This window comes from Saccopteryx leptura, chromosome 2, assembly GCF_036850995.1.
Source record: "Saccopteryx leptura isolate mSacLep1 chromosome 2, mSacLep1_pri_phased_curated, whole genome shotgun sequence".
In the NCBI taxonomy this organism is placed as follows: Eukaryota; Metazoa; Chordata; class Mammalia; order Chiroptera; family Emballonuridae; genus Saccopteryx; species Saccopteryx leptura.
In genome coordinates, this window is record NC_089504.1 from 10,868,054 (window position 1) to 10,895,200 (window position 27,147).

At 45.0% G+C, this 27,147-nt stretch overlaps 1 protein-coding gene across 3 annotated transcripts in view; it reads left to right on the plus strand.

Annotated features, from left to right (window-relative positions):
- NR6A1 (nuclear receptor subfamily 6 group A member 1) overlaps positions 1 to 27,147 on the plus strand; it is a 224,560-nt gene that overhangs the window by 174,362 nt on the left and 23,051 nt on the right. For all 3 annotated transcript variants that reach the window (XM_066367183.1, XM_066367184.1, XM_066367185.1), the window contains one exon: positions 15,964 to 16,206. In XM_066367183.1, the coding sequence (XP_066223280.1) occupies positions 15,964 to 16,206 (243 nt within the window). The remainder of the gene's footprint in view (positions 1 to 15,963; positions 16,207 to 27,147) is intronic.

Consider the following 27,147-nt stretch of genomic DNA (forward strand, 5'->3'; position numbering starts at 1 on the left):
AGAGACCTACGGTTGAAATGAGCCCTAGGTTTAATTCATTTTATGCTACTGCTGCTTCTTTTTTCTTTCCATTTTATGCTTCTTGGGTGGAGACCTGACGTACTCTTTTGGACAGTTTTGAGGCTCAAGAGAATACTTAGACACATCCCAAGATCATGTGGGTATTTTTAACTCATCTCAAACCTATACTCCTTTTCTTGGGAAAAATGATGTATACAAAGAAAATCAAATTACCACAAACAGTGGCCCCATAATACCATTGTTTTTGCCTCTCTGACATATTATAATTCTTCATTAATATTTAAACTAAAGGAGTTCTTTCAATGGGCATTTTCCAGAGGGATACAAATATTACTGACAAAACTTGGAAGTTCAGTCACCATTTACATTGTATTAAAGTGGAGTATGAAACCTACCATGACCCTTTTGAACAATGTGGTCTTTAGTGTGCTTTAGGGGGAGGGCCTAGTGAAGGAAAAGCCATAAAAGTCTTCAGGGTTCAAGATGAGGTTGGGATTTTAGCCCATTGCTTTTGTCATTTTCACACACAAACATCACTGCAATCATGTTTGATTTAGCATTCTTCATACAATGAGGTGGGAGAACAAAAGGATATCAGAGGCACAAGTAAGGAAGCCAAACATTCTCCCTTCCCCTGACTTTTTCAGACCATTCTCTTTTCCCTGCCACTGGGGTCTCTTTTCAAGCCAAGGAAACCAGTTCATTTGTAAGCATCTTCTTTTTACATGCTTCAGTGGATTGCTTAGGAAATTGAAAAACTAGCCACTCTTCTAATATTTTTTTAGACACATAAAATCATTTTCCAAAGACCTGGTAAAAATACCATAATTAGGGAAAATGCATCTAACTCATATTTCAAGGTTGACAGTTTGGGGGTGTTCCCGATGCACAGCTGTTTTACATATTTTGAAAAGCCTGATAGATGTAAAGGTCATTGCTAACTCTAACAGGGTCTTGATACTCACACTGTGATCCAAGGACCTTGCATTAATTAGGATGAGAAGCATGGAAGGTCAGGAGTCTATGGGCTGGTGGGCCTTGTTGGCCTGTCACTGGGGCCAGTCAGAATTCCTATAGGATTTTAAGCCATTCAAGCCCAACCAAACCAAACCAGAAATAAACTGTGCTGCTGCTCCCAAGGCCTCTGAGCAGATTCCTTGGGCTGTGTGGTCAAGACTTGTCCCCTGCTGCCCAGATGGCTCATAAAAACTTGGCTACAGGATTCCCAGTGTTAAGGAAAGAACCTGAGCGGCCTGACTCTGTCACTTGACCAAGTCACTTGACCTCTGTGAGCCTCAATTTCCTAATGTGTACATTAGGGGATAGTAATACCAATCTCTCAGGGTTACTGTAGGAATTAAATAAGAGAACCTCTGTCACAGTGCCTAACACATGCTTACATGGCTTGAAATTGAAAAGCATTTTAAAGAGTAGTAAATGTAGGGAGATTAGAAAGAAGAGGATTCTTGGGTGAGCTTGTGGCTGGTGCTGTTGATATATCAAGTAGTAAAGTGCCCAGGGAATGATGTCTCTCTATCTAGTGGGCAGTAATCAGGGATGGGCCCTTTAGAAGTTTATCCTGAAAATGCTGTACAACTAGTGGGGAGAGCTGCTTGAGCTGTCTCCTGCCAGGAATTGTTATGCTGTTCTGTGGCTAATGAAAATAATTAGTGGGTCCCTGCTAAATTTGTGGTTTTGCCCCTAAGAGGCCCTTTTACAATTGTGTTGGGTGGGTGAAAAAGGAGAGAGAATGGGCTATAAGTGAGCACACGGATTCAATCAGAATCAGAAAAGGATAATTATGTTATTCATATCTCCTTCCACGTGTTTTGGGAGGGAAACCAAGATAATTGCCTGCTTAACAGCCCCTTCTCAGAAGCTTTACCGTGAAGGGGTAAAGGTGGAAATATTGTTGGCATGCTAATCATTGCTCTGCTTACCTTTCGAGTCTTCAGCCTCCCTGCCTTGTGCAGGTTCAGAGATTATATCAATGGCTAATTATTCTGATCTTTGTGTATAAAAGTATAATTTAGCCTGACCAGGCGGTGGTACAGTGGATAGGGCATTGGACTGGGATGCAGAGGACCCAGGTTTGACACCTTGAGGTCGCCAGCTTGAGCACAGGCTCATCTGGTTTGAGCAAGACTCACCAGTTTGAGCCCAAGGTCGCTGACTTGAGCAAGGAGTCACTCAGTCTGCTGTAGCCCCCCCCCCTGCCCCCCTCCCCCGTCAAGGCACATATGAGAAAGCAATCAATGAACAACAAAGAATTGATGCTTCTTATCTCTCTCCTTCCTGCCTGTTTGTCCCTATCTGTCCCTCTTTCTGTTTGTGTTACCAAAAAAAAGTATAATTTATGTAGCCAACATTAATTGAGCATTTACTGTGTTCTACGCCCTGGGAACATAGGTGAATCAGACATAATTCTTCTTCTGAACTGCAGCTCCCCTTTTGAACTATGAAGATGGAAAAATAATTTTAAAGTTGCTTAGCAGGTACTATTTATTATTTAAAACAGATTTTTTTAGAGTAATTGCAGGAAAAGGAGGAACATCTGGCTGCCAAAACATTCTTCAAAGCTGGCAGCGGGATGTGTTTTCATTTTGAGAGGCTATGTTTGCCAGGCATTTCTGGGGGGGTTTTGTTGGTGGTGGTTTTTTTTGTTTTTTGTTTTTGTTTTTATTTGTTTGTTTTTACAGAGACAGAGAGAGTCAGAGAGAGGGACAGATAGGGACAGACAGGCAGGAACAAAGAGAGATGAGAAGCATCAATCATCAGTTCTTTTGTTGCGACACCTTTGTTGTTCATTGATTGCTTTCTCATATGTGCCTTGACTGTGGGCCTTCAGCAGACCGAGTAACCCCTTGCTCAAGCCAGCGACCTTGGGTCCAAGCTGGTGAGCTTTGCTCAAACCAGATGAGCCCGAGCTCAAACTGGCGACCTCGGGGTCTCAAACCTGGGTCCTCCACATCCCAGTTCGATGCTCTATTCACTGTGCTGCTGCCTGGTCAGGCTGTTGTTGTTTTTTAAGTGAAAGGAGGAGAGACTCCAGCATGCACCCCAACTGGGATCCACTCATCAGCCCCATTTGGGCTAATGTTCAAATCAACCAAGCTATTTTTTAGCACCTGAGGCTGAGGCGCTTGGACCAACTGAGCTATCCTCAGTGCCCAGGGCAACACTGGAACCAATCAAGCCACTGGCTGTGGGAGAGAAGTAGATGGTTGCTTCTCCTGTGTGCCTGGACTGGGAATCAAACCGGGGACGTCCATACGCTAGGCCAATGCTCTATCCACTGAGCCACTGGCCAAGGTCGCCAGGCATTTCTGAAACCATTTTTGCTCTTCTGATGTATGGTTGCACAATAGAATATTCAAATTTTTTTTAACATAGTAAAATTAGAGTCCTGGATTGTAATTGACGTAGTGTGGAGAGACTGTAAAAACATCATTTCTGTTTCTCTGTTAGGATCCTATTCACTGTTAGCAAAAAGATTTTTGTTGGTCAGGTTTCAGTATGTGCCCTTAGTGGAGTGGCTACAGCAGCCTAGCTTTGCTTTTCAGGGGAGCTAAGGTATGGATAACTTATTAAAAGTCTTACTGGCCTGACCTGTGGTGGCGCAGTGGATAAAGTGTCGACCTGGAAATGCTGAGGTTGCCAGTTCGAAACCCTGGGCTTGCCTGGTCAAGGCACATATGGGAGTTGATGCTTCCAGCTCCTCCCCCCTTCTCTCTCTCTGTCTCTCTCTCTCCTCTCTCTCCCTCTGTCTCACTCCTCTCTAAAAATGAATAAATAAAATTTAAAAAATTAAAAAAAAATGTCTTACTGTTGTACAAAAAATTGTCTGGTCATTGAAAAAGAGAAAAAAGTAAACACCATCACCATGGCCATGTAATCACAAAACTTGTGCACACATGTCAGTTTGGAATGAGAAGTGTATAAATGAAAAGCTTGCCACTGGTCCTGAAATCTTGGCTGTGTCAGTATTATAAAGTATGTTTGCATGCACAGACCCTCATGTACAGTCATGGTCTTTGTTTTTTAAGTTTGGTGTGAGATAGTTGTTAATTGCTGCTGACAAGAAAATCTACCACCCTCATCTCTTTTATTTGATCAGGGCAGGGTAGAGGTGAGGCGATGGCCGCAGAGCCTTTCCCTGTCACTGGATATAGTCCAGCCAGCCATTGTTTTAACCATATCCTGTATTAAAATGGTACTGTAAGAAACTGACCGTCACACTGTACTGTTAGGATTCTAGGGTTGTTTATTTTTAAAATGTGTAGAAATTAATTCTCCTTCCGCACCTCTGCTCTATTCCCACATGCCTTTCAGAGTCACATACATTAAAACCCTTGCCACACGGATACACTCTAATTCTAGAGAGAAACTACCCACCATAGAGGAGCTTTCATAGGAAAAGTTCATGTCCTATGTGGAAAATATTTAGATTTAGTTTCTTTGTTCTTTATTTCTACAACATTAGTCATACTAAAGGAAGAGAAGGATGAAGTCTAGAGAGTTTTGAGGAGTGTGGGGAAGGAGTGCTAATTTTATGAAAGTATTGATCCAGTGCCTCAGGGAAGCAGAATCCTTGGGTTCTGATGGCTACATTAGTAAAACCGTGAGAAGGTAATGCTCATGTGCATTGGTTAAGTTCTGTAATTTGTGGTCTTAGTGATGGATGCAGAGAGACTCCAGTACTTACTCTGAACATTGTTTTTATACATGGAAGTAGTTACAAAAGCACTTACTGATCAATAGGATGGGAATCTCCATTAATGGGCCCATTCTACTAAACCTGATCAGAATTCTGGAGAAAGTCACCTTTTGTTAAGGCATTATGGCAGCTACATTTTCCACCCTCCCGAAACATATGGTTTCACTTAAAGCATGCTAATTGATTTCTCTTTCACAAGACCTTAGAACTGGGCAGGGATCTAGGGAGCTGTGTCCTGAGCTTTGAGCATTGGCACAGGGTGCCTGGTTTTCAACCTATTTACACTTGGGGACTGGTGAAAGTAGGAGAATTATTTTGGGGACCACTAAGGGAGAAATTACCCTGAGCACAAGTGAATTCAGCTGAGATCTTCATACATCTGTAATCTTCATACATCAAGGTGGTTAACTCTCACAGACCGGCATGAAATTTCTGGGGGACCTGTTTATGGACCAGTGGTTGAAAAACACTGGTTTAGAGTCCTTATAAATTGTGTACTTTGATTTGCAAGTAGAGAAGCTACACTATTCATTTATTCACCTGACATTCACTAGTGGTTACTCTGGGCTTGGGGTATATTAGGGACACAGACGGGGCATACAGTCTCCTGCAGGGAGGTAAGTAGAAAGTGAAACAAGTGTTGGAGGCACAGTGTTAGCAGTCCTGGAGGGTACAGAGTGTGCGCTAGTTTCTGTTTGGGCTGTCAGGTTAGGCTGTAACTAGGAAGGCACCATGACAGATTGGTTGATGTTTGTCAGGCTGGTAAAGGGGGAAAGGATCTTCCAGGCAGAAGGAGCAGCATGTAAATAAAGGCAATACAGTATAAAGCAACCTGACAGGGTATGGGGTAAGTTATAGGGTTCATAAATTAGAAAGATCGGTAGGTTATAGATGCAAAGGGAAGCCCGAGAGAGAGCTTTGGTCTATGAATGGATGCCCCTTACCCTGTTGAGCAGGAGAGCCCTCCCCTTGCAAATATGTTGAAGAGGTTAGTGTACTTTGCTCTAAAGGAACACAGGCCTGCCTCAGAGCTAGAGGCCTGGACACTATTGCTGGATTTAGGGAGAACTTGCAATAGCTTTACTTAACCTTGTTACAAATTGCCAGAGGGAGAGGGCTTGTTTAAATGATTGTAGGTTATACACTCTGCCTAGGGGCCACATGTGCTCTGGGGGAATGTTCCAAACTGAGGCGGAGTCTGTTGGGTTTTTTTCCTAAATGAATGAAGAAATAGAGTCTTAATGGCTTACCCAGACCTTTTCACTAGTTTAGACTAAAAGTTGCTTTTGGTTTTCTAGGGCAAGTTGTATATGTTTTTTGAAATAATCATTGTAGTTTTACCTAGATCTTGGTGAAATAGTTGATAATCTAGTGATCAAAGTTTATATTAATGTTGTTGGATAAGATGCTTTCATTTTAAAATGAACATACAGTAAAATCGAGGGTGCAGTTCTATTAATATAGACTTGTGTAACCATAACTAAAATATACAGAACAGTTTTATTAACCCTTTGTGGTCATATCCTCATCTTACCCCTAACCCCTTAGAAATCTCTGATCTGTTCTCTGTTGCTGTAATTTTATCTTTCTAACAGTGGTATATGAATAGAATCAAACATTACATAACCTTTTGAAACTGACTTCTTTCATTCACTGTAATGCCTTTGAGATTCATTCATATTGTTACATACATCAACAGTTCTTTTTTAATTGATGAGTAGTATTCCATTGTATGTTTGTTGATTCATTCACCTCTTGAAGGACATTTTGTTTATTTCCAATTTGGGGTGAATATGATTGGAGCTGCTATAAACATTTATGTACAAGTTTGTGTGTGGACCTAAGTTTTCATTTTCCTATGGTAGATTCCTGGGGGGGACTTGATGGGTCAGATGGTAAGTAAGTATATGTTTAACTTTGTAAGAATCTGCCAAACTGTTTCCATAGCGGTTGCATCATTTTACATTTTTACTGGCAATGCCCTACATCTTCACTATCACTTGGTATTGTCATTTTAAAATTTTAGCCATTCTAATATGTAGTGGTATCTCATTTCTCTAATGGCTAATGATGTTAAACATCTTTTCATATGCTTCTTTGCCAGGCACATATCCTCTTTGTTGAAGTGTCCAAGTTTAAAAAAATTTTTTAATTGGATTTTTTTTTTTTTTTTTTTTTCTGAAGCTGGAAACAGGGAGAGACAGTCAGACAGACTCCCGCATGCGCCCGACCGGGATCCACCCGGCACGCCCACCATGGGGCAACGCTCTGCCCACCAGGGGGCAATGCTCTGCCCATCCTGGGCGTCGCCATGTTGCGACCAGAGCCGCTCTAGCGCCTGGGGCAGAGGCCAAGGAGCCATCCCCAGCGCCCGGGCAATCTTTGCTCCAATGGAGCCTTGGCTGTGGGAGGGGAAGAGAGAGACAGAGAGGAAAGCGCGGCGGAGGGGTGGAGAAGCAAATGGGCGCTTCTCCTGTGTGCCCTGGCCGGGAATCGAACCCGGGTCCTCCGCACGCTAGGCCGACGCTCTACCGCTGAGCCAACCGGCCAGGGCTGGATTTTTTTTTAATGTTGAAGTTTGAGAGTTCTTTATGTTTTCTGGATACAGGTCCTTTTTGGACGAGTTTTCTATATAAAAATTAAGTGACTGAAGATGGAAAAGGGATACAGTTTCTAGTCATTGAAGTGGTTTGCTTAATATTGCCAGGTGATTCTAAAATTGTAGTTTGTCTCAAACCTTTTACAACGCTCAGCCTTTTTCTTTTACTAGTCAACCTATGCTTGATGACACAGGGAGTCTTCTCAGTTTCACAGTGCTGTATGAGATTTAGAAATGTTAAACAACTGAACTGATGTATTGTGATTTAGTCCTTTGTAATCCTTTACTTGGTTAAAAATTGCTCTTTGACAGTAAGAAAGGATTCCCTCTGGCAGAGTGAGCAGAGGAAGGGTAGAATTAGAGGAGGTCAAAGAATGAGGCTAGGGCCTGGTCATACAGGGCTACATGTAGATAGGCCACAGATTTTATTTCAGGTACAAGAGGAAGTAATTAGTGCTTTGAGCAGCAGAATTTTTAGAGATCTTCTTCCCCACAACTGCATTAACAGAATGGATTGAAAAATTGATTGTAGGGAGCTTAGGAGAAGAAGACAGAACCAATCATCCAGTGGAGAGATGATGGTAACTTAAAGTAGGGCTAGTAGTAATAGAGATAAAGAGTAGATTTGAGCCTGACCAGGCGGTGGCACAGTGGATAGAACTTTGGACTGGGGTGCGGAGAACCCAGGTTCAAAACTTCGAGGTCGCCAGCTTGAACGTGGGCTCACCAGCTTGAGCGCGGGGTCGCTGGCTTGAGTGTGGGATCCTAGATATGATCCCATGGTTGCTGGCTTGGCCCAAGGTCGCTGGATTAAGCAGGGGATCACTAGCTCTGCTGTAGCCCCCCCCCACATCGAGGCACATATGAGAAAGCAATCAATGAACAACTAAGCTGCAACAAAGAATTAATGCTTCTCGGCCTTGGCCGGTTGGCTCAGTGGTAGAGCGTCAGCCTGGCGTGCAGAAGTCCTGGGTTTGATTCCCGGCCAGGGCACACAGGAGAAGCGCCCATCTGCTTCTCCACCCCTCCCCCTCTCCTTCCTCTCTGTCTCTCTTCCTCTCCTGCAGCCGAGGCTCCATTGGAGCAAAGATGGCCTGGGCGCTGGGGATGGCTCCTTGGCCTCTGCCCCAGGCGCTAGAGTGGCTCTGGTCGCGGCAGAGCGACGCCCCAGAGGGGCAGAGCATCGCCCCCTGGTGGGCAGAGTGTCGCCCCCTGGTGGGCGTGCCGGGTGGATCCCGGTCAGGCGCATGCGGGAGTCTGTCTCTCCCTGTTTCTAGCTTCGGAAAAATAAAAAAAAAAAAAAAAAAAAAAAAAGAATTAATGCTTCTCATCTCTCTCCCTTCTTACCTGTCTATCTGTCCCTGACTCTCTTTCTGACTGTCAAAAAAAAAAAAAAGTAAATTTGAGATCTGTTTTGAGTTGATAGGGTTTGCTGATAGTTTGGATAAAGGGATTTAGGAATGACTCCTAGATTTGAACAACTAATGAATATTGGTTTCAGTTAGTAAGATGGGGAAAAGTTATCCAAGAAACATGTTGATATAGGAAATAGGAGTAGAATATAGAATTATGTTTGACTTTGCTAAGTTTGAGATGCCTGTTAGAAAACCAAATGGAGCCCTGGCAGGTTTGCTCAGTGGTAGAGCATCAGCCCAGCGTGTGGAAGTCCCAGGTTTGATTCCCCCTTCTCTTTCTTTCTCTCTCTCTCTCTCTTTTCCCCTTCTACAGCCATAGCTCGAATAGTTCAAGTGAGTTGGCCCCAAGCTCTGAAGATAGCTCCATGGCCTCACCTCAGGCACTAAAATAGGTTGGTTGCTGAGTAACAGAGCGACAACTACAGATGGGCAGAGCATTGCCCAGTAGGGGGCTTACCGGGTGAATCCTGGCCTAGGCGCATGTGGGAGTCTGTCTTTCTGCCTCCTCACCTCTCAATTAAAAAAAAAGAAAAAGCCAAATGGAATGTTAAATAGGGAGCTCAAGAGAGATTTTGGTTAAACATATACTCCGACCCTGGCCGGATAGCTCAATTGGTTAGAGCATCACCTGGAAGCTCATAGGTTGCTGGTTGGATCCCTGGTCAGGGCACATAAAGAAACAGATTGATGTTCCTCTCTCTCTCTCTCTCTCTCTCTCCCTCCCTCCCTCCCTCCCTCCCTCCCTCCCTCTCTACCTCCACATTTCTCTCTCTAAAATCAATAAAATAAACATTAAAAAAAAAGTATACTTCATTGAATTATCACAATATAGGTAGAAGGCCAAAGCCATCTAAAGAGAGAATATTGGTAGAAAAGAGGCCCAGGGACTAACCCCTGAGGATATGGTAACATTCAGGAATTCCAAAGAGTACTTAATAAAAGAGGTTGAGAAACTGGTGGTTTGAGAGAAAGTAGCCAAACCCAGAGAGTGAGCCTGACCAGGCGGTGGCACAGTGGATAGAGCATTGGACTGGGAAGCGGAGTACCCAGGTTTGAAACCCCAAGGTCGCCGGCTTGAGCACGGGCTCACCAGCTTGAGCACAGGGTTGCTGGCTTGAGCAAGGGGTCACTACTCTGCTGTAGCTCCCCAGTCAAGGCACATATGAAGCAATTGATGAACAACTAAGGTGCCGCAATAAAGAATTGATGCTTCTCATCACTCTCCCTTCCTGTCTGTCCCTGACTCACTCTGTCAAAAATAAAACAAAACAAACAAACAAAAAAACCCAGAGAGTGGTATCCTGGAAGCCAAGGGAGAAAAATGTTTTAGAAAGGGGAGAATTCAAATGCTTGTCCAGTTTCTTTCATTCATCTAGTAAACATTCCCAAGTTTTTTCACTTTATAAGACTCTATGGGTAGCAGTGATCAGGATAGAAAAAATGCTAGTCCACGTAGAGTTCACATATATAGTCATGCGCCTAATAACATTCTGGTCAGTGATGGATTGCATATGTGATGGATGGTCTTTCCATAAGATTATGATGGAGTTGAAAAATTCTCGTGTAGTGATGTCATGGACATTAAAACATTATGGTGCAATGGATTATACTTTTGTAGTGATGCCGGTGTAAAAAATCCTGTGCTGCCAGTCGTAAAAGTATAGCACATTAATCGTTGCGACTTCCCTGGCCTCCATCTTTCTTCGGGGCCAGGGAACCTTGCCGGGTGGGATGCGTGCTCTGTACTCAATAAAGCCTTTTGTTATTTAAAAAAAAAAAAAAGTATAGCACATACAATCATGTAGAGTACCTAATACTTGACGGTGATAGTAAATAATGATGTCACTGGTTTATGTATTTACTATACTGTACTTTTTATTATTTTATAAAAAAATTTTTGCTGTAAAACAATATGCTGTGTTACTGTGGCAGCAGCCGCATACATCTCGTGTTTACCACATCTCTTGATTGCTTCTTTTTTTCTTGTGCTTGATTTCATCTCTTCAATAAATTTTTTTTATTTATTTATTTATTTTTTACAGAGACACAGAGAGAGTCAGAGAGAGGGATTGACAGGGACAGACAAGAATGGAGAGATGAGAAGCATCAATCATTAGTTTTCATTGCGCCTTGTGACACCTTAGTTGTTCATTGATTGCTTTCTCATATGTGCCTTGACTGCGGGCCTTCAGCAAACCGAGTAATCCCTTGCTTGAGCCAGCGACCTTGGGTCCAAGCTGGTGAGCTTTTGCTCAAACCAGATGAGCCCACGCTCAAGCTGGCGACCTCGGGATCTCAAACCCAGGTCCTTCAGCATCCCAGTTTGACGCTCTATCCACTGCGCCACCGCCTGGTCAGGCTGATTTCATCTCTTGTTTGTATAGTACATGTTGTATAGGCTATGTAGCCTAGGAGCAGTGGACCATGCCATACAGTGTAGGTGTGTGGTATAATTGACCATTTGGGTGTGTGTAAGTCTACTCTGATGTTCACACAATGACGAAATCACCTAGTGACACATTTCTGAGCAGTGTATCTCTGTTTTGAAGTGGCACGTGACAGTATATTTTAAGGATTTCAATGTGAAAACTATGTAGAGATTCTGAGGGCCCATCTATGTTATGTTCTAATATTAAAATTTCAGAGAGTTGCCTTGAACAACTTGGTACTCATGATGAATCCACAGTATGCCCAAGTTCTACAGTCATCAGTTTACTAGAATAGAGTTGGGTATGCAAATCTATGTGATCCCCAATAAGCAACCCATTGAGTATTATAGACACATAGGTCATTTATAGGCCAAATGAAATTCAGAGGCAACTGTAATGTAGAGGTGACTTACGCAGATATGTTGAGTTACTTTAGTTCTCTACCCTCAGCTTTTTCATCTGTCAAGTGAGGATGAGGAAGTGTTATTTTTTAAGGCTTCTCTGGCTTTGAAATTTAATGACTTCATATTCTAAAACAGTAATCAGAGAAATCACAAATGACTAAGATACATAACAAGAACATCAATCATCAAAGTCAGTAGTATAATAACATTGAAAGCTTCAGTAGCCACATCAGCTTCTAATTAGTATCTGATGATGGAAACACAAGATTATGACAGTTGGGCCCTGGCTAGGTAGTTCAGTTGGTTGGAGTGCTGTCCTGATACACCAAGGTGGCAGGTTCGATCCTGGGTCAGGGCACTTGCAAAAACCAACCAATGAATACATGGATAGATGGAGCAACATATTGATGCTGTATATCAATTATGTCTCAAAACTGGGGCAAAAAAAGTATAGCTATAAAAATAGCTAAAAAATAAAAAATAAATTTTGGTATTAAGAAATTGCTCTACTTACTATTTTACTTTTTTGATATATAGAAAAATGACCAGCCTGAGATCAGAAAGCCTAGCTGAATCCTTACCAGTATTGTGAGGTACAGGAAGGGCATGGGGGAGCCCTCAAATAGTTATCAGTGAATAAATGAATAATGTCAGGGGATGGTTGAAGCAAGAAGTAGTAATTATTAGTGAGTCAGTGTGTACTTAATACTTCCAACTTCAAGAATACGTCTTGTTTAGAACTGTAGCATGTGGGCCAAGCACTCTATTAATGATTAAATAGGTTTGTTTGTTTTTTATAAAGAAGACTCCTCAGACTGAATCAAGTCTTTTTCCTATTCCAAGTAACAATCCAAATAGGAGAGACTGCAGATTTGCAGGTTCTTTCCTCCAACTGCATGAATAGGAAAACTTTTCATCACAAAGAGAAACTTGATTCTTAATTCAAGAGACCTACATATAAGAGGAAGGAACTAGGGACTGAAGTCTGAATTTGTATTTTCTTGCCCCCACCTGTTCGTTCAGTGAGGGGGTAGCATTTTTCCTGGATTCATTTCATGTGGCTTCAGCTAATTGTAATTTGTGAACCTTTAATCTTTGTTTCCAGGCTTAAGCAGTTAATGATGGGAACATATTCTTTTGTCTTTTTTTCATCTCTTATTCAGGGACCTGTAAGATAACTCCCATTCAATTCACACTAGTCTTGTAATTTGCTCACTTGTTTCCATTTGACTGATGTCATTTTTTATTTTCATTTATTTGTTGATTAATTGATTTGAAAGAGAGAGAAAAGAGCCAGGGTACAAGTGGAGCAGGAAGCATCAACTTGTAGTAGTTGCTTCTGGTATGTGCCTTGACCAGGCAAGCCTGGGGTTTCAAACCGGGGACCTTAGCATTCCAGGTCAGTGCTTTATCCTCTGCGTCGCCACAGGTCAGACTGACTGATATCATTTTTTAGAAATGTCATGTCCCCTGAGGAACTCATGTGTATCCTCTGTAAATGGATTTTTATAGTGGTATGTGTAGTGGAGAAGTTTTTGAGTAGAGAAGAAGTCCTATGATTTTTATTTACTTCTGTTTAAATTCTGTGTTGGCAAAATGAAATTTTGAGGGTACCTATTTCTGATTTCAATTCTGCTATACTACCTGCAGCCTTCACCTTCATTCAGATGGTGGCAACCTGTGAAACTGAGTGGAGCCAGTACTTAGGATGTGATGTGTATCTGATCAGGGAGTTGGAACCAGTAATCCAGTTGAAACAGTTAAAACCCTTTGTTTTAAATATTCTTTAGACAGGCAAGTTGACATTGCCTTAAATGTCAGAATAATTTTGGTCGAGTGAGCAGCTATACTCTCCATTTCCTAAATCTGGCCTTCATCACAGTCTGAAAAGCAGGTTTTGATAAAAATCAGTTTCCAAATGTAATTCATGTAACCTGAGCCCTTGGAATGGATAAAATGCTGTTCTTGGGGGTGGGGGAGGTATTTTTGTTAACAGTGGGACTGAGTCCAGGTATGAGAGTAAGAGGTGTTTTGGTTTCAGACTTTCTTCTGTATTTAACCAAATTAAAGTAGAACTGGTCACTAATATGAAAGTACTTGGTGCTCACTCACTGGGTGGTAAGAATACCTCTAGTTCTTTGTTTTCACAGATTTTCTTGTGACTCATGTTGTTTCTTTAGCTTTAAAAAAGCAGCAGCAGTACTGAGGCTCCCTTTTGACTCATGCCGCCCTTCTCTTCCTGCACCCCACCCCCACAGAAGGTAGTCTGGTGTAATGGGAAGTCCGGCTTGGAAAAGTAGTAAGGTTAAAACTGAGCTCCGTCTCTGGCTGATTTACTATACGACCTTGGGTGAATCACTTCACTTTTCTGACCCTAGGCAAATAACTTTATCTTTTTCTTCATAAAAATAAAGTACAGAAGAAAAGTTTTAAAAATGTTTAGCTTTTTTTACTTTTCATGCAAATTTTTTATTTTGAAAGTATATCTGGATTACAGTTCATTCTTACAAGCCTTCTTTCTTATGTTTATCTTCTTTAAATGCATATGAACCTCTTCTTGTTAAAAAAAAAATCATCTGCTTAAATCTATTGCTTCTTCCTACAAAATGTTTCTCTCTCACTTAAATGGAGAATACTACTCCATTGTTGAGTAGTACGTATTTATTGAGTAAAATACGAATTTTATTTCTTTACTACACACCTATTTTTAGCTCAGGATGATGTGTTTTCTAACCAGTTCCTGAAATGGTTCTCAGTTGTGATCTTTGAGAGCCTTTTCCTATTCCTCACACTTTTGATCTGCATTGCATTTAACAGTGCTCTTTTCTTTGCAAAATCCTTTTGTTCTTTCTCACAATCAGGGATTTATATTTTACCTGTTTCTTCTTTGACCATGTCATCCTACTTTTTTCCCCTAACCTTTTCCCTCCCCTGCCCTCCCCTCCCCTCCCCTCCCCTCCCCTCCCTTCCCCTCCCCTCCCCTCCCCTCCCCTCCCCTCCCCTTCTCCTCAGGTTTCCTCCTGCTGCTGCTTCTCCACACACCTCCTTCCTCCTTGGAGTATTTGCCGTGGTTTGAACGCTTCCATGTGTTGATGACTCCCAAATCCTTCACTCTCACCTTTACCATTGCCCCCTAAATAACTGCCCGTGGAATATTTCTGCTTGACTCGCCCATCATCCTCTCTTAAACTGATGCCATTGATTTTTGTCCCTTACTCAGCAGCTTTTGCTTTTCAGTTTTTCATAGCCCTCTTGGTTAAGAATGTCGTTTATTTTTGACTCTTTTGATATCTCCTCCTTCCCCCGCCCCCCGCCAATCTGTAATCTAGTCAGTCGATACACTCTCTCTTGACTCCTTAAACTTTGTTGTTGTTTTTACTTCGTTTAGCCATTCTTCACCATTCCTGTTAACTACACGGCCCATTCTATCCACCTGCACATCATTGTGAGATTAATACTCCTAATCTCACTTTGATCCAGAACATCTGTTTAAAAATCTCAGTTGCCTTTTTAAATTAATTAATTTAAATTTTTTTTTATCAAATTCATTGGCCATGGCAGTAGCCTTTTATCAGTAGCATAAAATCCATTTCAGTCTATTCCACACTAGTTTTCTAGACCCATCTCTGATCATTTTTCTATATGATCTCACTACTTAACTTCCTGCTGTATAGTATTCCATTGTGCTGTCTGTAGCAACATGAATTATGCTGTCTATAGCAACATTGACAAATATTTGGGTTAATTTTAATTTGGGGCTTTTACAAAGCATGCTGTTACAAACAGTCTTTAATTTGTTTCATGATACACATGTGCACACATTTCTATTGGATAAGTACCTGGGAATAGGTCATAAAATATGTATGTCTTCAACTTTAAAAATTATGACACGCTTTTCCATAGTAGTTGTACCAATAAATACTTCTACTAACAGTATGTGAAAGTCTTCCTCAGCCTAACTGGCTCATTGTCCAGGGACTGCCTGTATGTACATTTTCAATAATCCTTATCACCTTGCTACAGGGTAGAAGTGATGAGCTATGGCTGAGGAAGCGAAAGGAGAGGGAGGAGGCAAAGCTATTTCCCAGGTTTCTGACTTGAATACTGGTCCAGGTGATGACGAAACCCAGGGGGAGGAGCACCACAGATTTGCGTGTGTGTGTGAGTGCGCGTGTGTGCGTGATAGGCCGTATTTGTGGTAACTGCAGGTAGGTGCAGGGGTCTCTTCCTAGCACAAGGGTTCCAGAGATGTTTCCTATTTGCCAGTGACCCTGGAGAGCAGAGGGTAGACCCTTGATCTACCCAGAGCAGAGTTACTTGTTTTAGAACTACAGGCTTAAAGCCATTGTTCGCTGTGTTCTAACTTGAGTATGTTCAGTTTCTGTTCCAGATGACCGGGCTGAACAACGAAGCTGCCTCATCTGTGGGGACCGTGCCACAGGCTTGCACTATGGGATCATCTCCTGTGAGGGCTGCAAAGGGTTTTTCAAGCGGAGCATTTGCAACAAGCGGGTGTACCGTTGCAGCCGTGACAAGAACTGTGTCATGTCTCGAAAGCAGAGGAACAGGTGCCAGTACTGCCGGCTGCTCAAATGCCTCCAGATGGGGATGAACCGGAAGGGTGAGTGGTGCTTGTGGCTGTGTTACCACCTCTCCCTCCTCACTTTGCCTTCCGTGCCCGCTCTTCAGCCTGGGGGTTACTCATTTCCCAGTCCTGCACCCTGTGCCAGGTCTTGTGCTGCGTCCTCACAACCCCGAAATGAAGCTGGCACACTTCCTGACTGCAGGGACCTCCCGGACTTCGTGGGGAGAGACTGGTGAGATGTTAAGCATGCTGTGAGAATGAATGCACGGGCTCCATGTGGCAGGACCCCAGTAACAATGAAGTCCTAACTGGGATTAATATGCTCCATTAGTTCTTCTCTCGGCATGATGGCAGCAAGTGGGGATTTAGGTGGAAAGGTAGGAAGGCAGTAGGTCCTGCATGTGATATCATTTTGTTTGCCAGAACCATGGCATACTTGGGGCTAGGCGTGCTCAGGAATCTGCGTCCACGTGGGCGAAGAATTGGGGATTTATTGGGAAGTTTTCCAGGAGCCATTAGTCTGAGATGACATAAATAAACAGATGTTGTAAGAGGATTTATCCAGGGGACAGCTTTGAAGAATAGATTGGAGGTTGGGGCGGGGGAAGCAGAAAAGCCACCTGGAAAGTTTTTAGAAGAGTGCAAAGAAAGCAGTGAGGATTCAACAGGGGGGGAGCGATGGCATAAGATGGGGAGATGTGGGAGTAGCTCTCCGGGCAGGAGCTGGTGGCACACTGGCTACCGGGCAGCACCAGTAGTAAGGTTGAAGATTTGGGTCGACTGTACCAGCCCTACCAGGAAAACAAGTCAGGCTAAGAAAGCAGGTGGGGGTAGAATGTTGGCCTTGGTAGTTCAGTAGGACTGGAGGCCCTGGAGGCAGAGGTTGGTGACAGACCAGCCCTGTGACCTTGGGCAGTTTGCTTTCTATCCCTGATGCTCAATTATCTTCCCTTCAGAGTGGTATGGTAGTACTTCCCCGTCAGAGTTCTGTGGAGGATTAAATTTGGCAGTGTCTACAACTGCCCAGCAAGGTGTTAGGGGTTCATGGTAGTGGTGTCAGGGGTGGGAATCAGTCAGATTTAGTGAACTCTTCAAACTGGTTTATAGCATTAATGAATGCAGGCAGGCACCCAGGTATAGTTCAGATTTTTAAAATTATGTGTGGGACAAGAAAAATCTGAAAATTTGTCCATTATGAAAAAAAGTAAGAGAGATACAGGAAGTCATTGAGATAAATTTAGATCATGTATAATTTATTTATAATGCTAATATTTATGAGCACCATGTGTACCAGAAACACTTGTGCACTTTCTATGCATTATCTCATACACACAACCCTGTCACTAACTGTTACCCTCAGTTTACAGGTGCAGTTTCGGGAGGTGAAACAGTTTACTGGGTTGTTATTTAGGGCTGGTGTTGGCATAAGAATGGCCAAACCTGTGGAGATTTTTAAAAATTGATTTTAGAAGGGGGGGAGGGAGAGAGAAATATCCATTTTTCGCTCCACTACTTGTGCGTTCACTTGTTGCTTCTTGTGTGTGCCCTGACTGGGGATCGAACCTGCAACCTTGGTGTACTGGGCCTATGCTCTAACCGACTGAACTACCAGGCCAGGGTGGAGATTTTTTTTTATAGTTGAATATATTGGGCTGACATTGGTTAATAAAATTATACAGGTTTCAGGAGAATTTTTATAAAAATTTGAGCCAAAAACGGGGTGCACCTGGAAGCAAGATCTCAAGAAGGAGACAGAGGCTTTGGCGAGGAACAGTCAGTTTCTTGTCTGCATTCTGAGATGAAGGAGGAATGTGAGGCAGATTCCAGGGGAGTTAGGACTCTGTGCTGTCTTGCGGGTGCTCATGTGCATTGAATTACAGGGTAGTTAAGATGATGTGCTCCCTTTAGGGTAGTTTATTTCCAAGGTGTGTTAATCTAGATGCACAGAAACAATGGACAAGGGCTTGCTTAAGGCAAAGGTAAACCTTTTACTGAAGAGGTAATGTGCCTGGAACGTGACTACTGACCATGACCTGCCCAGTTAGGAATTTATGACCAGATCACCTTGTGAGGTCACTGTCCGTAGAACCTCACTTTTGGTCCACACTACCCACCAATATCAAGCAAGAAATGTCTTTAAGAGAGTGTCTGTCTGTGGTCATCTACCCACTTTCACCTGATTTGTTGGTTTCTGGTTTTTTCATCTCCCTTTGTTGCCCTCACTGGAGACATTGTCACAGTATATCAATGGGTTGCCTCCTTGACTGCTCAGATGAATCATCCTGCTTATTCGGGCGGAGCATGCGATTCAGAGGCTTCCAGCCAAAGGGACCTATTTTAGGGAAGAAGCTTAACTCTAACCTGTTTAACCATAGCCAGAGGGTGCTGCGAGGAATGAGAGGGGGGAGTGGCCTCCCTGGCCCTGTGGCAGGCAGAGCAGGTGGGCTCAGCTCCTGGTGAGGGCTGCCTCTCAGAGAGAAACCCTGCCACCTCCTGGCTGGTGCTGGGAAAGTGAAGGTAGGACTACAGCTGCCGTTGGAATATCGGGGTGATGGAACTGTTCTGCATGGAACTGTGATGTCCAACTCATCAGTTTACGCATTTGTCAAAACCTATAAAATTAGACACCACAAACTTTACTGGATATAGTTGTGTTTTGTTTTTTTAAGCAACCTGTATATGGTGTGTGGGGGGGTGTGCATAGAATGCAGGCTGTGACAGACGAATCTCACCGATACAAATAAATCACGGGGCCACACTGAAGGGAATGTGAAGAAAGGAGGAGCTGACCTTGAAAGCAGCGCTCTGACTGTATACTGTCAGCCTGAGGACAAAAAGAGCTGCAGACAAAGTATCCTAGTTTGTAAATTTGTTTCTCTCAGAGTTATGCATTAGGAATTCGTCACTACTTTCTTTGGATTCTAGGTTTGAACAAACAAGTAAACATACTGCAGATAATGAGAGGCAGGTTTCTCACATCAGAGAAGGTCAGAAATCAGGAAGGGGAAGGCTAGAAGCAAGCTCTGGTGCCAGGTTGGAGTCAGAGGTACCCATATGGAGTCACGTTCAGATAGACTGATTAGAAATATATATATTGATATGTGTGGGACAAGGAATGAGAGAAATAGAAAATTAGATTTGGCCTGACCAGTAGTGGCGCAGTGGAGAGAGTGATGATCTGGGTTGCTGAGGTCTCGGGTCCGAAGCCCCGAGGTCACCAGGTTGAGCACAGGCTCACCAGCCCAAGGTCACTGACTTGAGCAAGGGGGTCACTGGCTTGACTGGAGCCCCCTGGTCAAGGCATGTATGAGAAGCAACCAATGCACAACTAAAGTGATGCAACATGAATTGATGCTTCTCATCTCTCTCCCTTCCGGTCTGTCACTCTCAAAAAAAAAAGAAAGAAAATTAGTTTTAGAAAACTACAGTTATAATTGCTGCAGGCAAGATCCACTTATGCACGCTAAAATAAAGCAAGCATAGGTTTAGACAGAAACAATGTTTGTATAGTCTCAGAATAGTTAATAATTACAAAGAGAAAATAATAAGTTTTAGTAGAGAATTCTGATAAAATACCAAGCAATCAAGGTTGACATCAGTGTGTTTACACTGAAATTATGTACCCCTCGATACACACACACACACACACACACACACACACACACACACACACACACACACCCAGGAATAGATTTATTCCCAGTCTAATCAGACAAGCTCATATTGAGAGACCTTCTTTAAAATAACTTGCATTCTACAAACACTCTACAAAAGTGTCAAGGTCACACAAGATAAGGAGAAATTAAGAAACTGTCACAGTTGAAGAAGACTGTGGAGACATGACAGCTACAGGCCATGTGGGATGCTGGGTTAAATTCTAGAACAGAAAAAGGACATCAGTGAAACTGGGGAAAACAGAATACAGTCTGTACTTTGGTTACTAATATTGTACCAAAGTCCATTTCTTAGTTTTGATGAGTAGTCTTTGGTTATGTAAGATGTTAACAGAAGGGGAAGGCGGGAGTAGAGTATATAGGAATTCTTTATACTACATATTTTTGCAACTCTGTAAATCTAAACTTGTCTCAAATTTTTTTTTTTTTTTTAAATAGATTTTTAGAGTGAGGAACATCAGTTTCTTGTTCCACTTATTTGTGCATTCATTGGTTGATTCTTATATGTGCCCTTGGTATATTGGGACAATGCTTAAGCAACTGAGCTACTTGGCCAGGGTTAAACTTGTCTCAAAATTTAAAAATTGTTAAAAAGAAATGCCTCTACCATGTTTGAACCAGCCCTCTGTTGTCCACCATCTCTGGTTATAGATATCTTTTCAGACTTGGAAACTGACTGTTTATGAAAATAATTAGCAAGACAGTGAGGGAGATTTTTTTTTAAGATTTTATTTTTATTTATTGATTCAGAGAGAGGAGGGAGAGAGAGAGAGAAAGTGGGGGGGGGGCAGGAAACATCAACTTACAGTAGTTGCTTCTCGTATGTGCCTTGACCTGGCAAGCCCAGAGTTCCCAACCGGCGACCCCAGCATTCCGGGTTGATACTTTATCCCCTGCACCACCACAGGCCAGGCCGGGAGCTTTTAAGAGTAGTGAGTGGAGGCTGGGCCCTGTCTGTCCGTCCCTATTGCTATCCCAGTACTCCCAAACACGTATTTCTTCCTGTCTTGAGGTTTTCAGGATAAGGTGGGGCTCACGGGGGTGCTTTTCCAGGGCCCTTTGACTCTGGCTGCAGCACATGATCCCTTCCCTCTTCTATCTGCTGCTCCCCACACACAATCTGCATCCATCCCAGCTCTTTAAGCCCAAATGTTTCCATTTTGGGGGCATTGCACGTATGATTTCCTCTTCCTGGAATATTCTACCCCCCTTTTCTTTCTACCCCCTCTTCTTTACCTGACTGTATACCCATTTTTATTTTCGAGGCTCATCTTTTATTTGTGACATTCTCTAAGAAGCCTTCTTTGACGCCCTCCCCCGACCAGGTGACCCTCCAGGGCTTCCACAACCTTGTGTTATCTTCGTCTGTTAACTTGCAGTTTCCCTAACTTGTCTGTTTCCCCATTTTTAGACAATGAGCCCCTTGGGCCATGACCAAGCCCTCCTTCTCTATGTCCTTCAGCAGATAAGCCAGTTAAGGTAGGATGCCTCCTGGTGTGATGCCTGATTTGGTGGGGGCCAGAGCTGCAAGTGGGATGGGGAAATAGAATGGTCCCCTTATCTGCAGGAGATACATCCCAGGGCCCCCAGCAGATGCTTGAAAACCGTGGATAGTGCTAACTTCTCTATACATACTAGGTTTTTTCTGTACATACATACCTATAAGATTTAATCTTATAAATTAGAACAGTTACAACAATATACTATAATAAAAGTTACTGTATGTCCCCATGTATAAGATGCACCTTCCCCCCAAAAATTGGGGTCTAAAAACTGGGTGTGTCTTATACAATGGTTGTAATTTTTCTACTTGCATTTCCTGCTTTTTTGTGCTTGGTTTTTGCGCTCATTGTTGAAGACAGTGATTCATCATCAGACACAGATGAGGACAAACTGTTTAATGGATGAGAATTTTGACAGTGATGAGGAGTTGTGTGAATGTTATGATGAATAAAACTTGAGTTCGGCCCTGGCCGGTTGGCTCAGTGGTAGAGCATCGGCCTGGCGTGCAGAAGTCCCGGGTTCGATTCCCGGCCAGGGCACACAGGAGAAGCGCCCATCTGCTTCTCCACCTCGCCCCCTCTCCTTCCTCTCTGTCTCTTCTTCCCCTCCCACAGCCGAGGCTCCATTGGAGCAAAGATGGCCTGGGCACTGGGGATGGCTCCTTGGCCTCTGCCCCAGGTGCTGTAGTGGCTCTGGTCGCAACAGAGCGACGCCCCGGAGGGGCAGAGCATCACCCCCTGGTGGGCAGAGCGTCCTGCCCCTGGTGGGCGTGCCGGGTAGACCCCGGTCAGGCGCATGCGGGAGTCTGTCTGACTGTCTCTCCCCGTTTCCAGCTTCAGAAAAATACAAAAAAAATAAATAAAATAAAACTTGAGTTCAATAATTTTATGTAATAGTACTTTTTTTTTCCTTTCAAATTTTGGGCCCCAAAATTAAGGTGCGTCTTTATACGTGGGAGCGCCTTGTACTCGAGGAAGTACGGCACGTGAATGTGGTCTAGTGAGTGGAGCGTGACTAATGGGGTGGGCAGCATGGATCCGCTGGGCAAAGGGATGATTCACGTCCGGGCAGGACAGACAAGGTGTCATTACACCGCTCAGAACAAGTGCAGTTTAAAACTGACGATATTCTGACCACAGTTGACCACAGGTAACTAAAACCAGGGAAAGTGAAACTGCAGATAAAACTGCGATACTGTTAAAATCGTCAGAGGCAAGAGAGAGCTAAACTGAGCCTCATGGAGAGATTCGTATCTGTTAAGTAATTGTGTGAAAAACTTTAAAATCCCTTTCACTTTGTTTCATAATTTGCTAGTTAACTAGTTTAAATTTCTAAAAAGGTTGAGCAAAGTTTCTTGAAGGAGGTTCGTGTTTATAGAACGGCACTGTGAAGCGGTGACCCTGTGGCGTTTCCGTATACTTTACCGGGACAGGAGCAGAGCAGAGACATCTCAGGGACAGACTCTTGAAGGGGTCGAAGTTCAAGCTCCTTACGGACTTGCAGAGCTTTTTAGAAATGACTCCTCCTTCCCCTTCTCTCCCATTTCTCCCTCTCTTCCATCTCTCCCTCCTCCCCTTTCTCTTCCATCTCTCCCTCCTCTCCCTCCTCCCCCTCCTCTCCCTCCTCCCCCTCCTCTCCCTCCTCCCTCTCCTCACCCTCCTCACCCTCCTCACCCTCCTCTCCCCCTCTCCCTTCTCTTCCTCCTCCCCCTTCTCTCCCTCCTCCCTCTCCTCTTCCTCCTCTCCCTCCTCTCCTCCTCTCCCCCCTCTCCTTTCTCTCCCTCCTCTCCCTCCTCTCCCTCCTCTTCCTCCTCCCCCTCCTCTCCCTCCTCTTCCTCCTCTCCCCCCTCTCCTTTCTCTCCCTCCTCTCCCTCCTCTTCCTCCTCCCCCTCCTCTCCCTCCTCTTCCTCCTCTCCCCCCTCTCCTTTCTCTCCCTCCTCTCCCTCCTCTCCCTCCTCTCCCTCCTCCCCCTCCTCTCCCTCCTCTTCCTCCTCCCCCTCCTCTCCCTCCTCCCCCTCCTCTCCCTCCTCTTCCTCCTCTCCCCCCTCTCCTTTCTCTCCCTCCTCTCCCTCCTCTCCCTCCTCTCCCTCCTCCCCCTCCTCTCCCTCCTCTTCCTCCTCTCCCTCCTCTCCCTCCTCCCCCTCCTCTCCCTCCTCCCCTCTTCTCCCTCCTCTCCCCCTCTCCCTTCTCTTCCTCCTCCCCCTCCTCTCCCTCCTCCTCCTCCACTCCCTCCTCTCCCCCCTCTCCCTTCTCTTCCTCCTCCCCCTTCTCTCCCTTCTCCCCCTCCTCTCCCTCCTCCCCCTCCTCTCCCTCCTCTCCCTCCTCCCCCTCCTCTCCCTCCTCCCCCTCCTCTCCCTCCTCTCCCTCCTCCCCCTCCCCTCCCTCCTCCCCCTCCCCTCCCTCCTCTCCCTCCTCCCCCTCCTCCCCCTCCTCTTCCTCCTCTCCCTCCTCTCCCTCCTCCCCCTCCTCTCCCTCCTCTCCCTCCTCCCCCTCCTCTTCCTCCTCTCCCCCCTCTCCCTTCTCTCCCTCCTCCCCCTCCTCTCCCTCCTCTCCCTCCTCTCCCTCCTCTCCCTCCTCTCCCTCCTCCCCCTCCCCTCCCTCCTCCCCCTCCTCTCCTTCCTCTCCCTCCTCCCCCTCCTCCCCCTTCTCTCCCTCCTCCCTCTTCTCTCCCTCCTCCCCCTCCTCCCCCTTCTCCCCCTCCTCTCCCTCCTCCCCCTCCTCTCCCTCCTCTCCCTCCTCCCCCTCCTCTCCCTCCTCTTCCTCCTCTCCCTCCTCCCCCTCCTCTTCCTCCTCTCCCCCCTCTCCTTTCTCTCCCTCCTCTCCCTCCTCCCCCTCCTCTCCCTCCTCTTCCTCTTCTCCCTCCTCCCCCTCCTCTCCCTCCTCTCCCCCTCTCCCTCCTCTTCCTCCTCCCCCTCCTCTCCCTCCTCCTCCTCCTCTTCCTTCTCTTCCTCCTCCCCCTTCTCTCCCTCCTCCCCCTCCTCCCCCTCCTCTCCCTCCTCTCCCTCCTCCCCCTCCTCTCCCTCCTCTCCCTCCTCCCCCTCCCTCCTCCCCCTCCTCCCCCTCCTCCCCCTCCTCCCCCTCCTCCCCCTCCTCTCCCTCCTCCCCCTCCTTTCCCTTCTCCCCTCCTCTCCCTCCTCTTCCTCCTCTCCCTCCTCTCCCTCCTCCCCCTTCTCTCCCTCCTCCCTCTTCTCTCCCTCCTCTCCCTCCTCCCCCTCCTCCCCCTTCTCTCCCTCCTCCCCCTCCTCTCCCTTCTCCCCCTCCTCTCCCTCCTCTTCCTCCTCTCCCTCCTCCCCTTCTCTCCCTCCTCCCTCTTCTCTCCCTCCTCTCCCTCCTCCCCCTCCTCCCCCTTCTCTCCCTCCTCCCCCTCCTCTCCCTCCTCCCCCTCCCCTCCCTCCTCCCCTTTCTCTCCCTCCTCCCCCTTCTCTCCCTTCTCTCCCTCCTCCCCCTTCTCTCCCTCCTCCCCCTTCTCTCCCATCTTTCCCTCCTCTCCCTTCTCTCCCTTCTCTCCTTCTTCTTAGGGTAAAAGGGGGTGATAGAAACTATTTGGGAATAAATTACAGACCTCAAAAAGGGGTTTACTTCTAACATAGCCACTATTATCAGACCTCATTCAGATTTTACTGATCGTCTCTATGTCCTTTATAACAATTTATTTTTTCTAATCTAGTTGCCAATACCTTACATTTAGTTTTTATGGCTCTTTAATCTTAATCTGAAGTGGTTTCTCAGCTTTTTTTGGTCATTACTACCATTGTCAGCTTTGAAGAAAACAAGTAATTTACATTTTGTAAACTGTTCCTCAACTAGATATTCATGATGAGATTCAGGTTATGCACTTCTAGCGAGAATGCCACAAAAGTGACATGTGTCCTTTCAGTGCATCTGTCCAGAGCACAGGGTATAAATTTGTCCCCTTGTTTGTCATGTTAACTTGAATCACGTGGGTAAAGTGGTGCTGCCAGAATTTTCTGCTGTGAAGTTTCTTTCTGAGCAGGGGTCAACAAGTGCGTGAAACAATTGTCATGTCCAAGGACTAATGAACAGTTCTCTGTGGGTCCTGCACAGCTGTGGTGAGAGTCGAGGATGGGGAGCCCAGAGGAACCAGATCACAGAGGGTCCTACATGCAAAGCTAGGGAGCTTGGCCTTCGCCCGCAGACCAGCGGGATCCAGTGGCAGGTTTTCAGCAGGGCCTTGATGTCATTAGCTTCGTGTCTTAGTCATGTTTCTGGTTTCTGGGTTTGGTTGGCTGTCCGGGCCTGAGTGAGGAACGGTAGAACATGTTCCAGAGCAGAAAGTGTCTGCTTTCTGAGCAGCTAGAAGAGCCAGAGCTGGTGCCCCTTGCCTCAGCGTAGAGGGGCAGCAGAACCATTCCTGTAATTTTGTTCCCAAACACCCTTTGTTTGTTTCTTTTTAACCAGTTCACTACCAGAAAGACTCGGCCCTCCTGAAATACTGCTCTTAGCCCAGTGCAGCTTCACGGGGCAAGCCCAGCTCCAGAGGCAGAAGACCCAAACTGAAATCCCAGCTCTGTCCGCTCTTTCCTGAGTACTATTGGGCAACCCTTCACCTCTCTGAGCTTCAGTTTCTTCATCTCTGAACTGCATAGCATAATAATATATACCTGCCAGGTAGTTTTGAGGATCAAATGAGGTAACGTGAGTACACTGTAGGCTTTGAAACATGACCCAAGGTTTTGTTTTTACACAGGCACTGCGGTACATTGTATTGTTTCCCACACTTCAGGCCGTCTTGACAGCTTTTACCATCTCTGACTAAGCCAGGACTATTCACTTTCTATTCTTTAAATCAACTTTAAAAAAATCAAAGTTAATTTTCAAAAAATATTTTTTATCAGCTGGGAAATCAGTATTTCTTTAATGCATGTTAAGATAAACGTAGGCCCTGGCTGGTTGGCTCAGTGGTAGAGCATCGGCCTGGCATGCGGGAGTCCCAGGTTCGATTCCCGGCCAGGGCACACAGGAGAAGCGCCCATCTGCTTCTCTACCCCTCCCCCTCTCCTTCCTCTCTGTCTCTCTTCCCCTCCCGCAGCCAAGGCTCCATTGGAGCAAAGATAGCCTGGGCGCTGAGGATGGCTCTGTGGCCTCTGCCTCAGGCGCTAGAATGGCTCTGGTCGCAACAGAGCAACACCCCAGATGGGCAGAGCATCGCCCCCTGGTGGGCATGCCGGGTGGATCCAGGTCGGGCGCATGTGGAGTCTTTCTGACTGCCTCCCCATTTCCAACTTTAGAAAAATACAAAAAAAAAAAAAAAAAAGGTAAACGTATAATTAAGAGTTCACCGATGCAGCACCTAAAACTATGTCTCTCCAGTGGGATGCACACACTATGAGACGTACCAGCAATGAAGAGAAGGCTGGCCTTAGTCTGACAGCCTGGACTCCAAGCCTGAGCCTGTTGTGTCGTTTCTGTCACCTGAAGCAAAATCCTTCATTTCTCTGAGCTTTAGTTTCGTCCATTCAGTGGAAGTGATACTAATCCTCATGGGTTATAGGTTGGGTTGAGGGACAGCATGACCCTTTAATTAGCAGAACAAGAAATTGTCAAGATATAAATCTTTTAAGGTTTGTGGCTCTTTAAATAGAGGAAAAAGCAATTGAATTCCTTCCCTAAGACAGTTAAAGTGAGATTTCAAGTGAAATATATTTGGTGTTCTCCTGCCAGTGATCTTGGTCTGTACCTGTGAGCTGAAGCAAAGACGTGTGAGATGTCAGTATTGGAAATAGAAGCCTGAAGACTGTCACTGACCCTGAAACAGCAGGAATTTTAAGGATTTTTAGAAC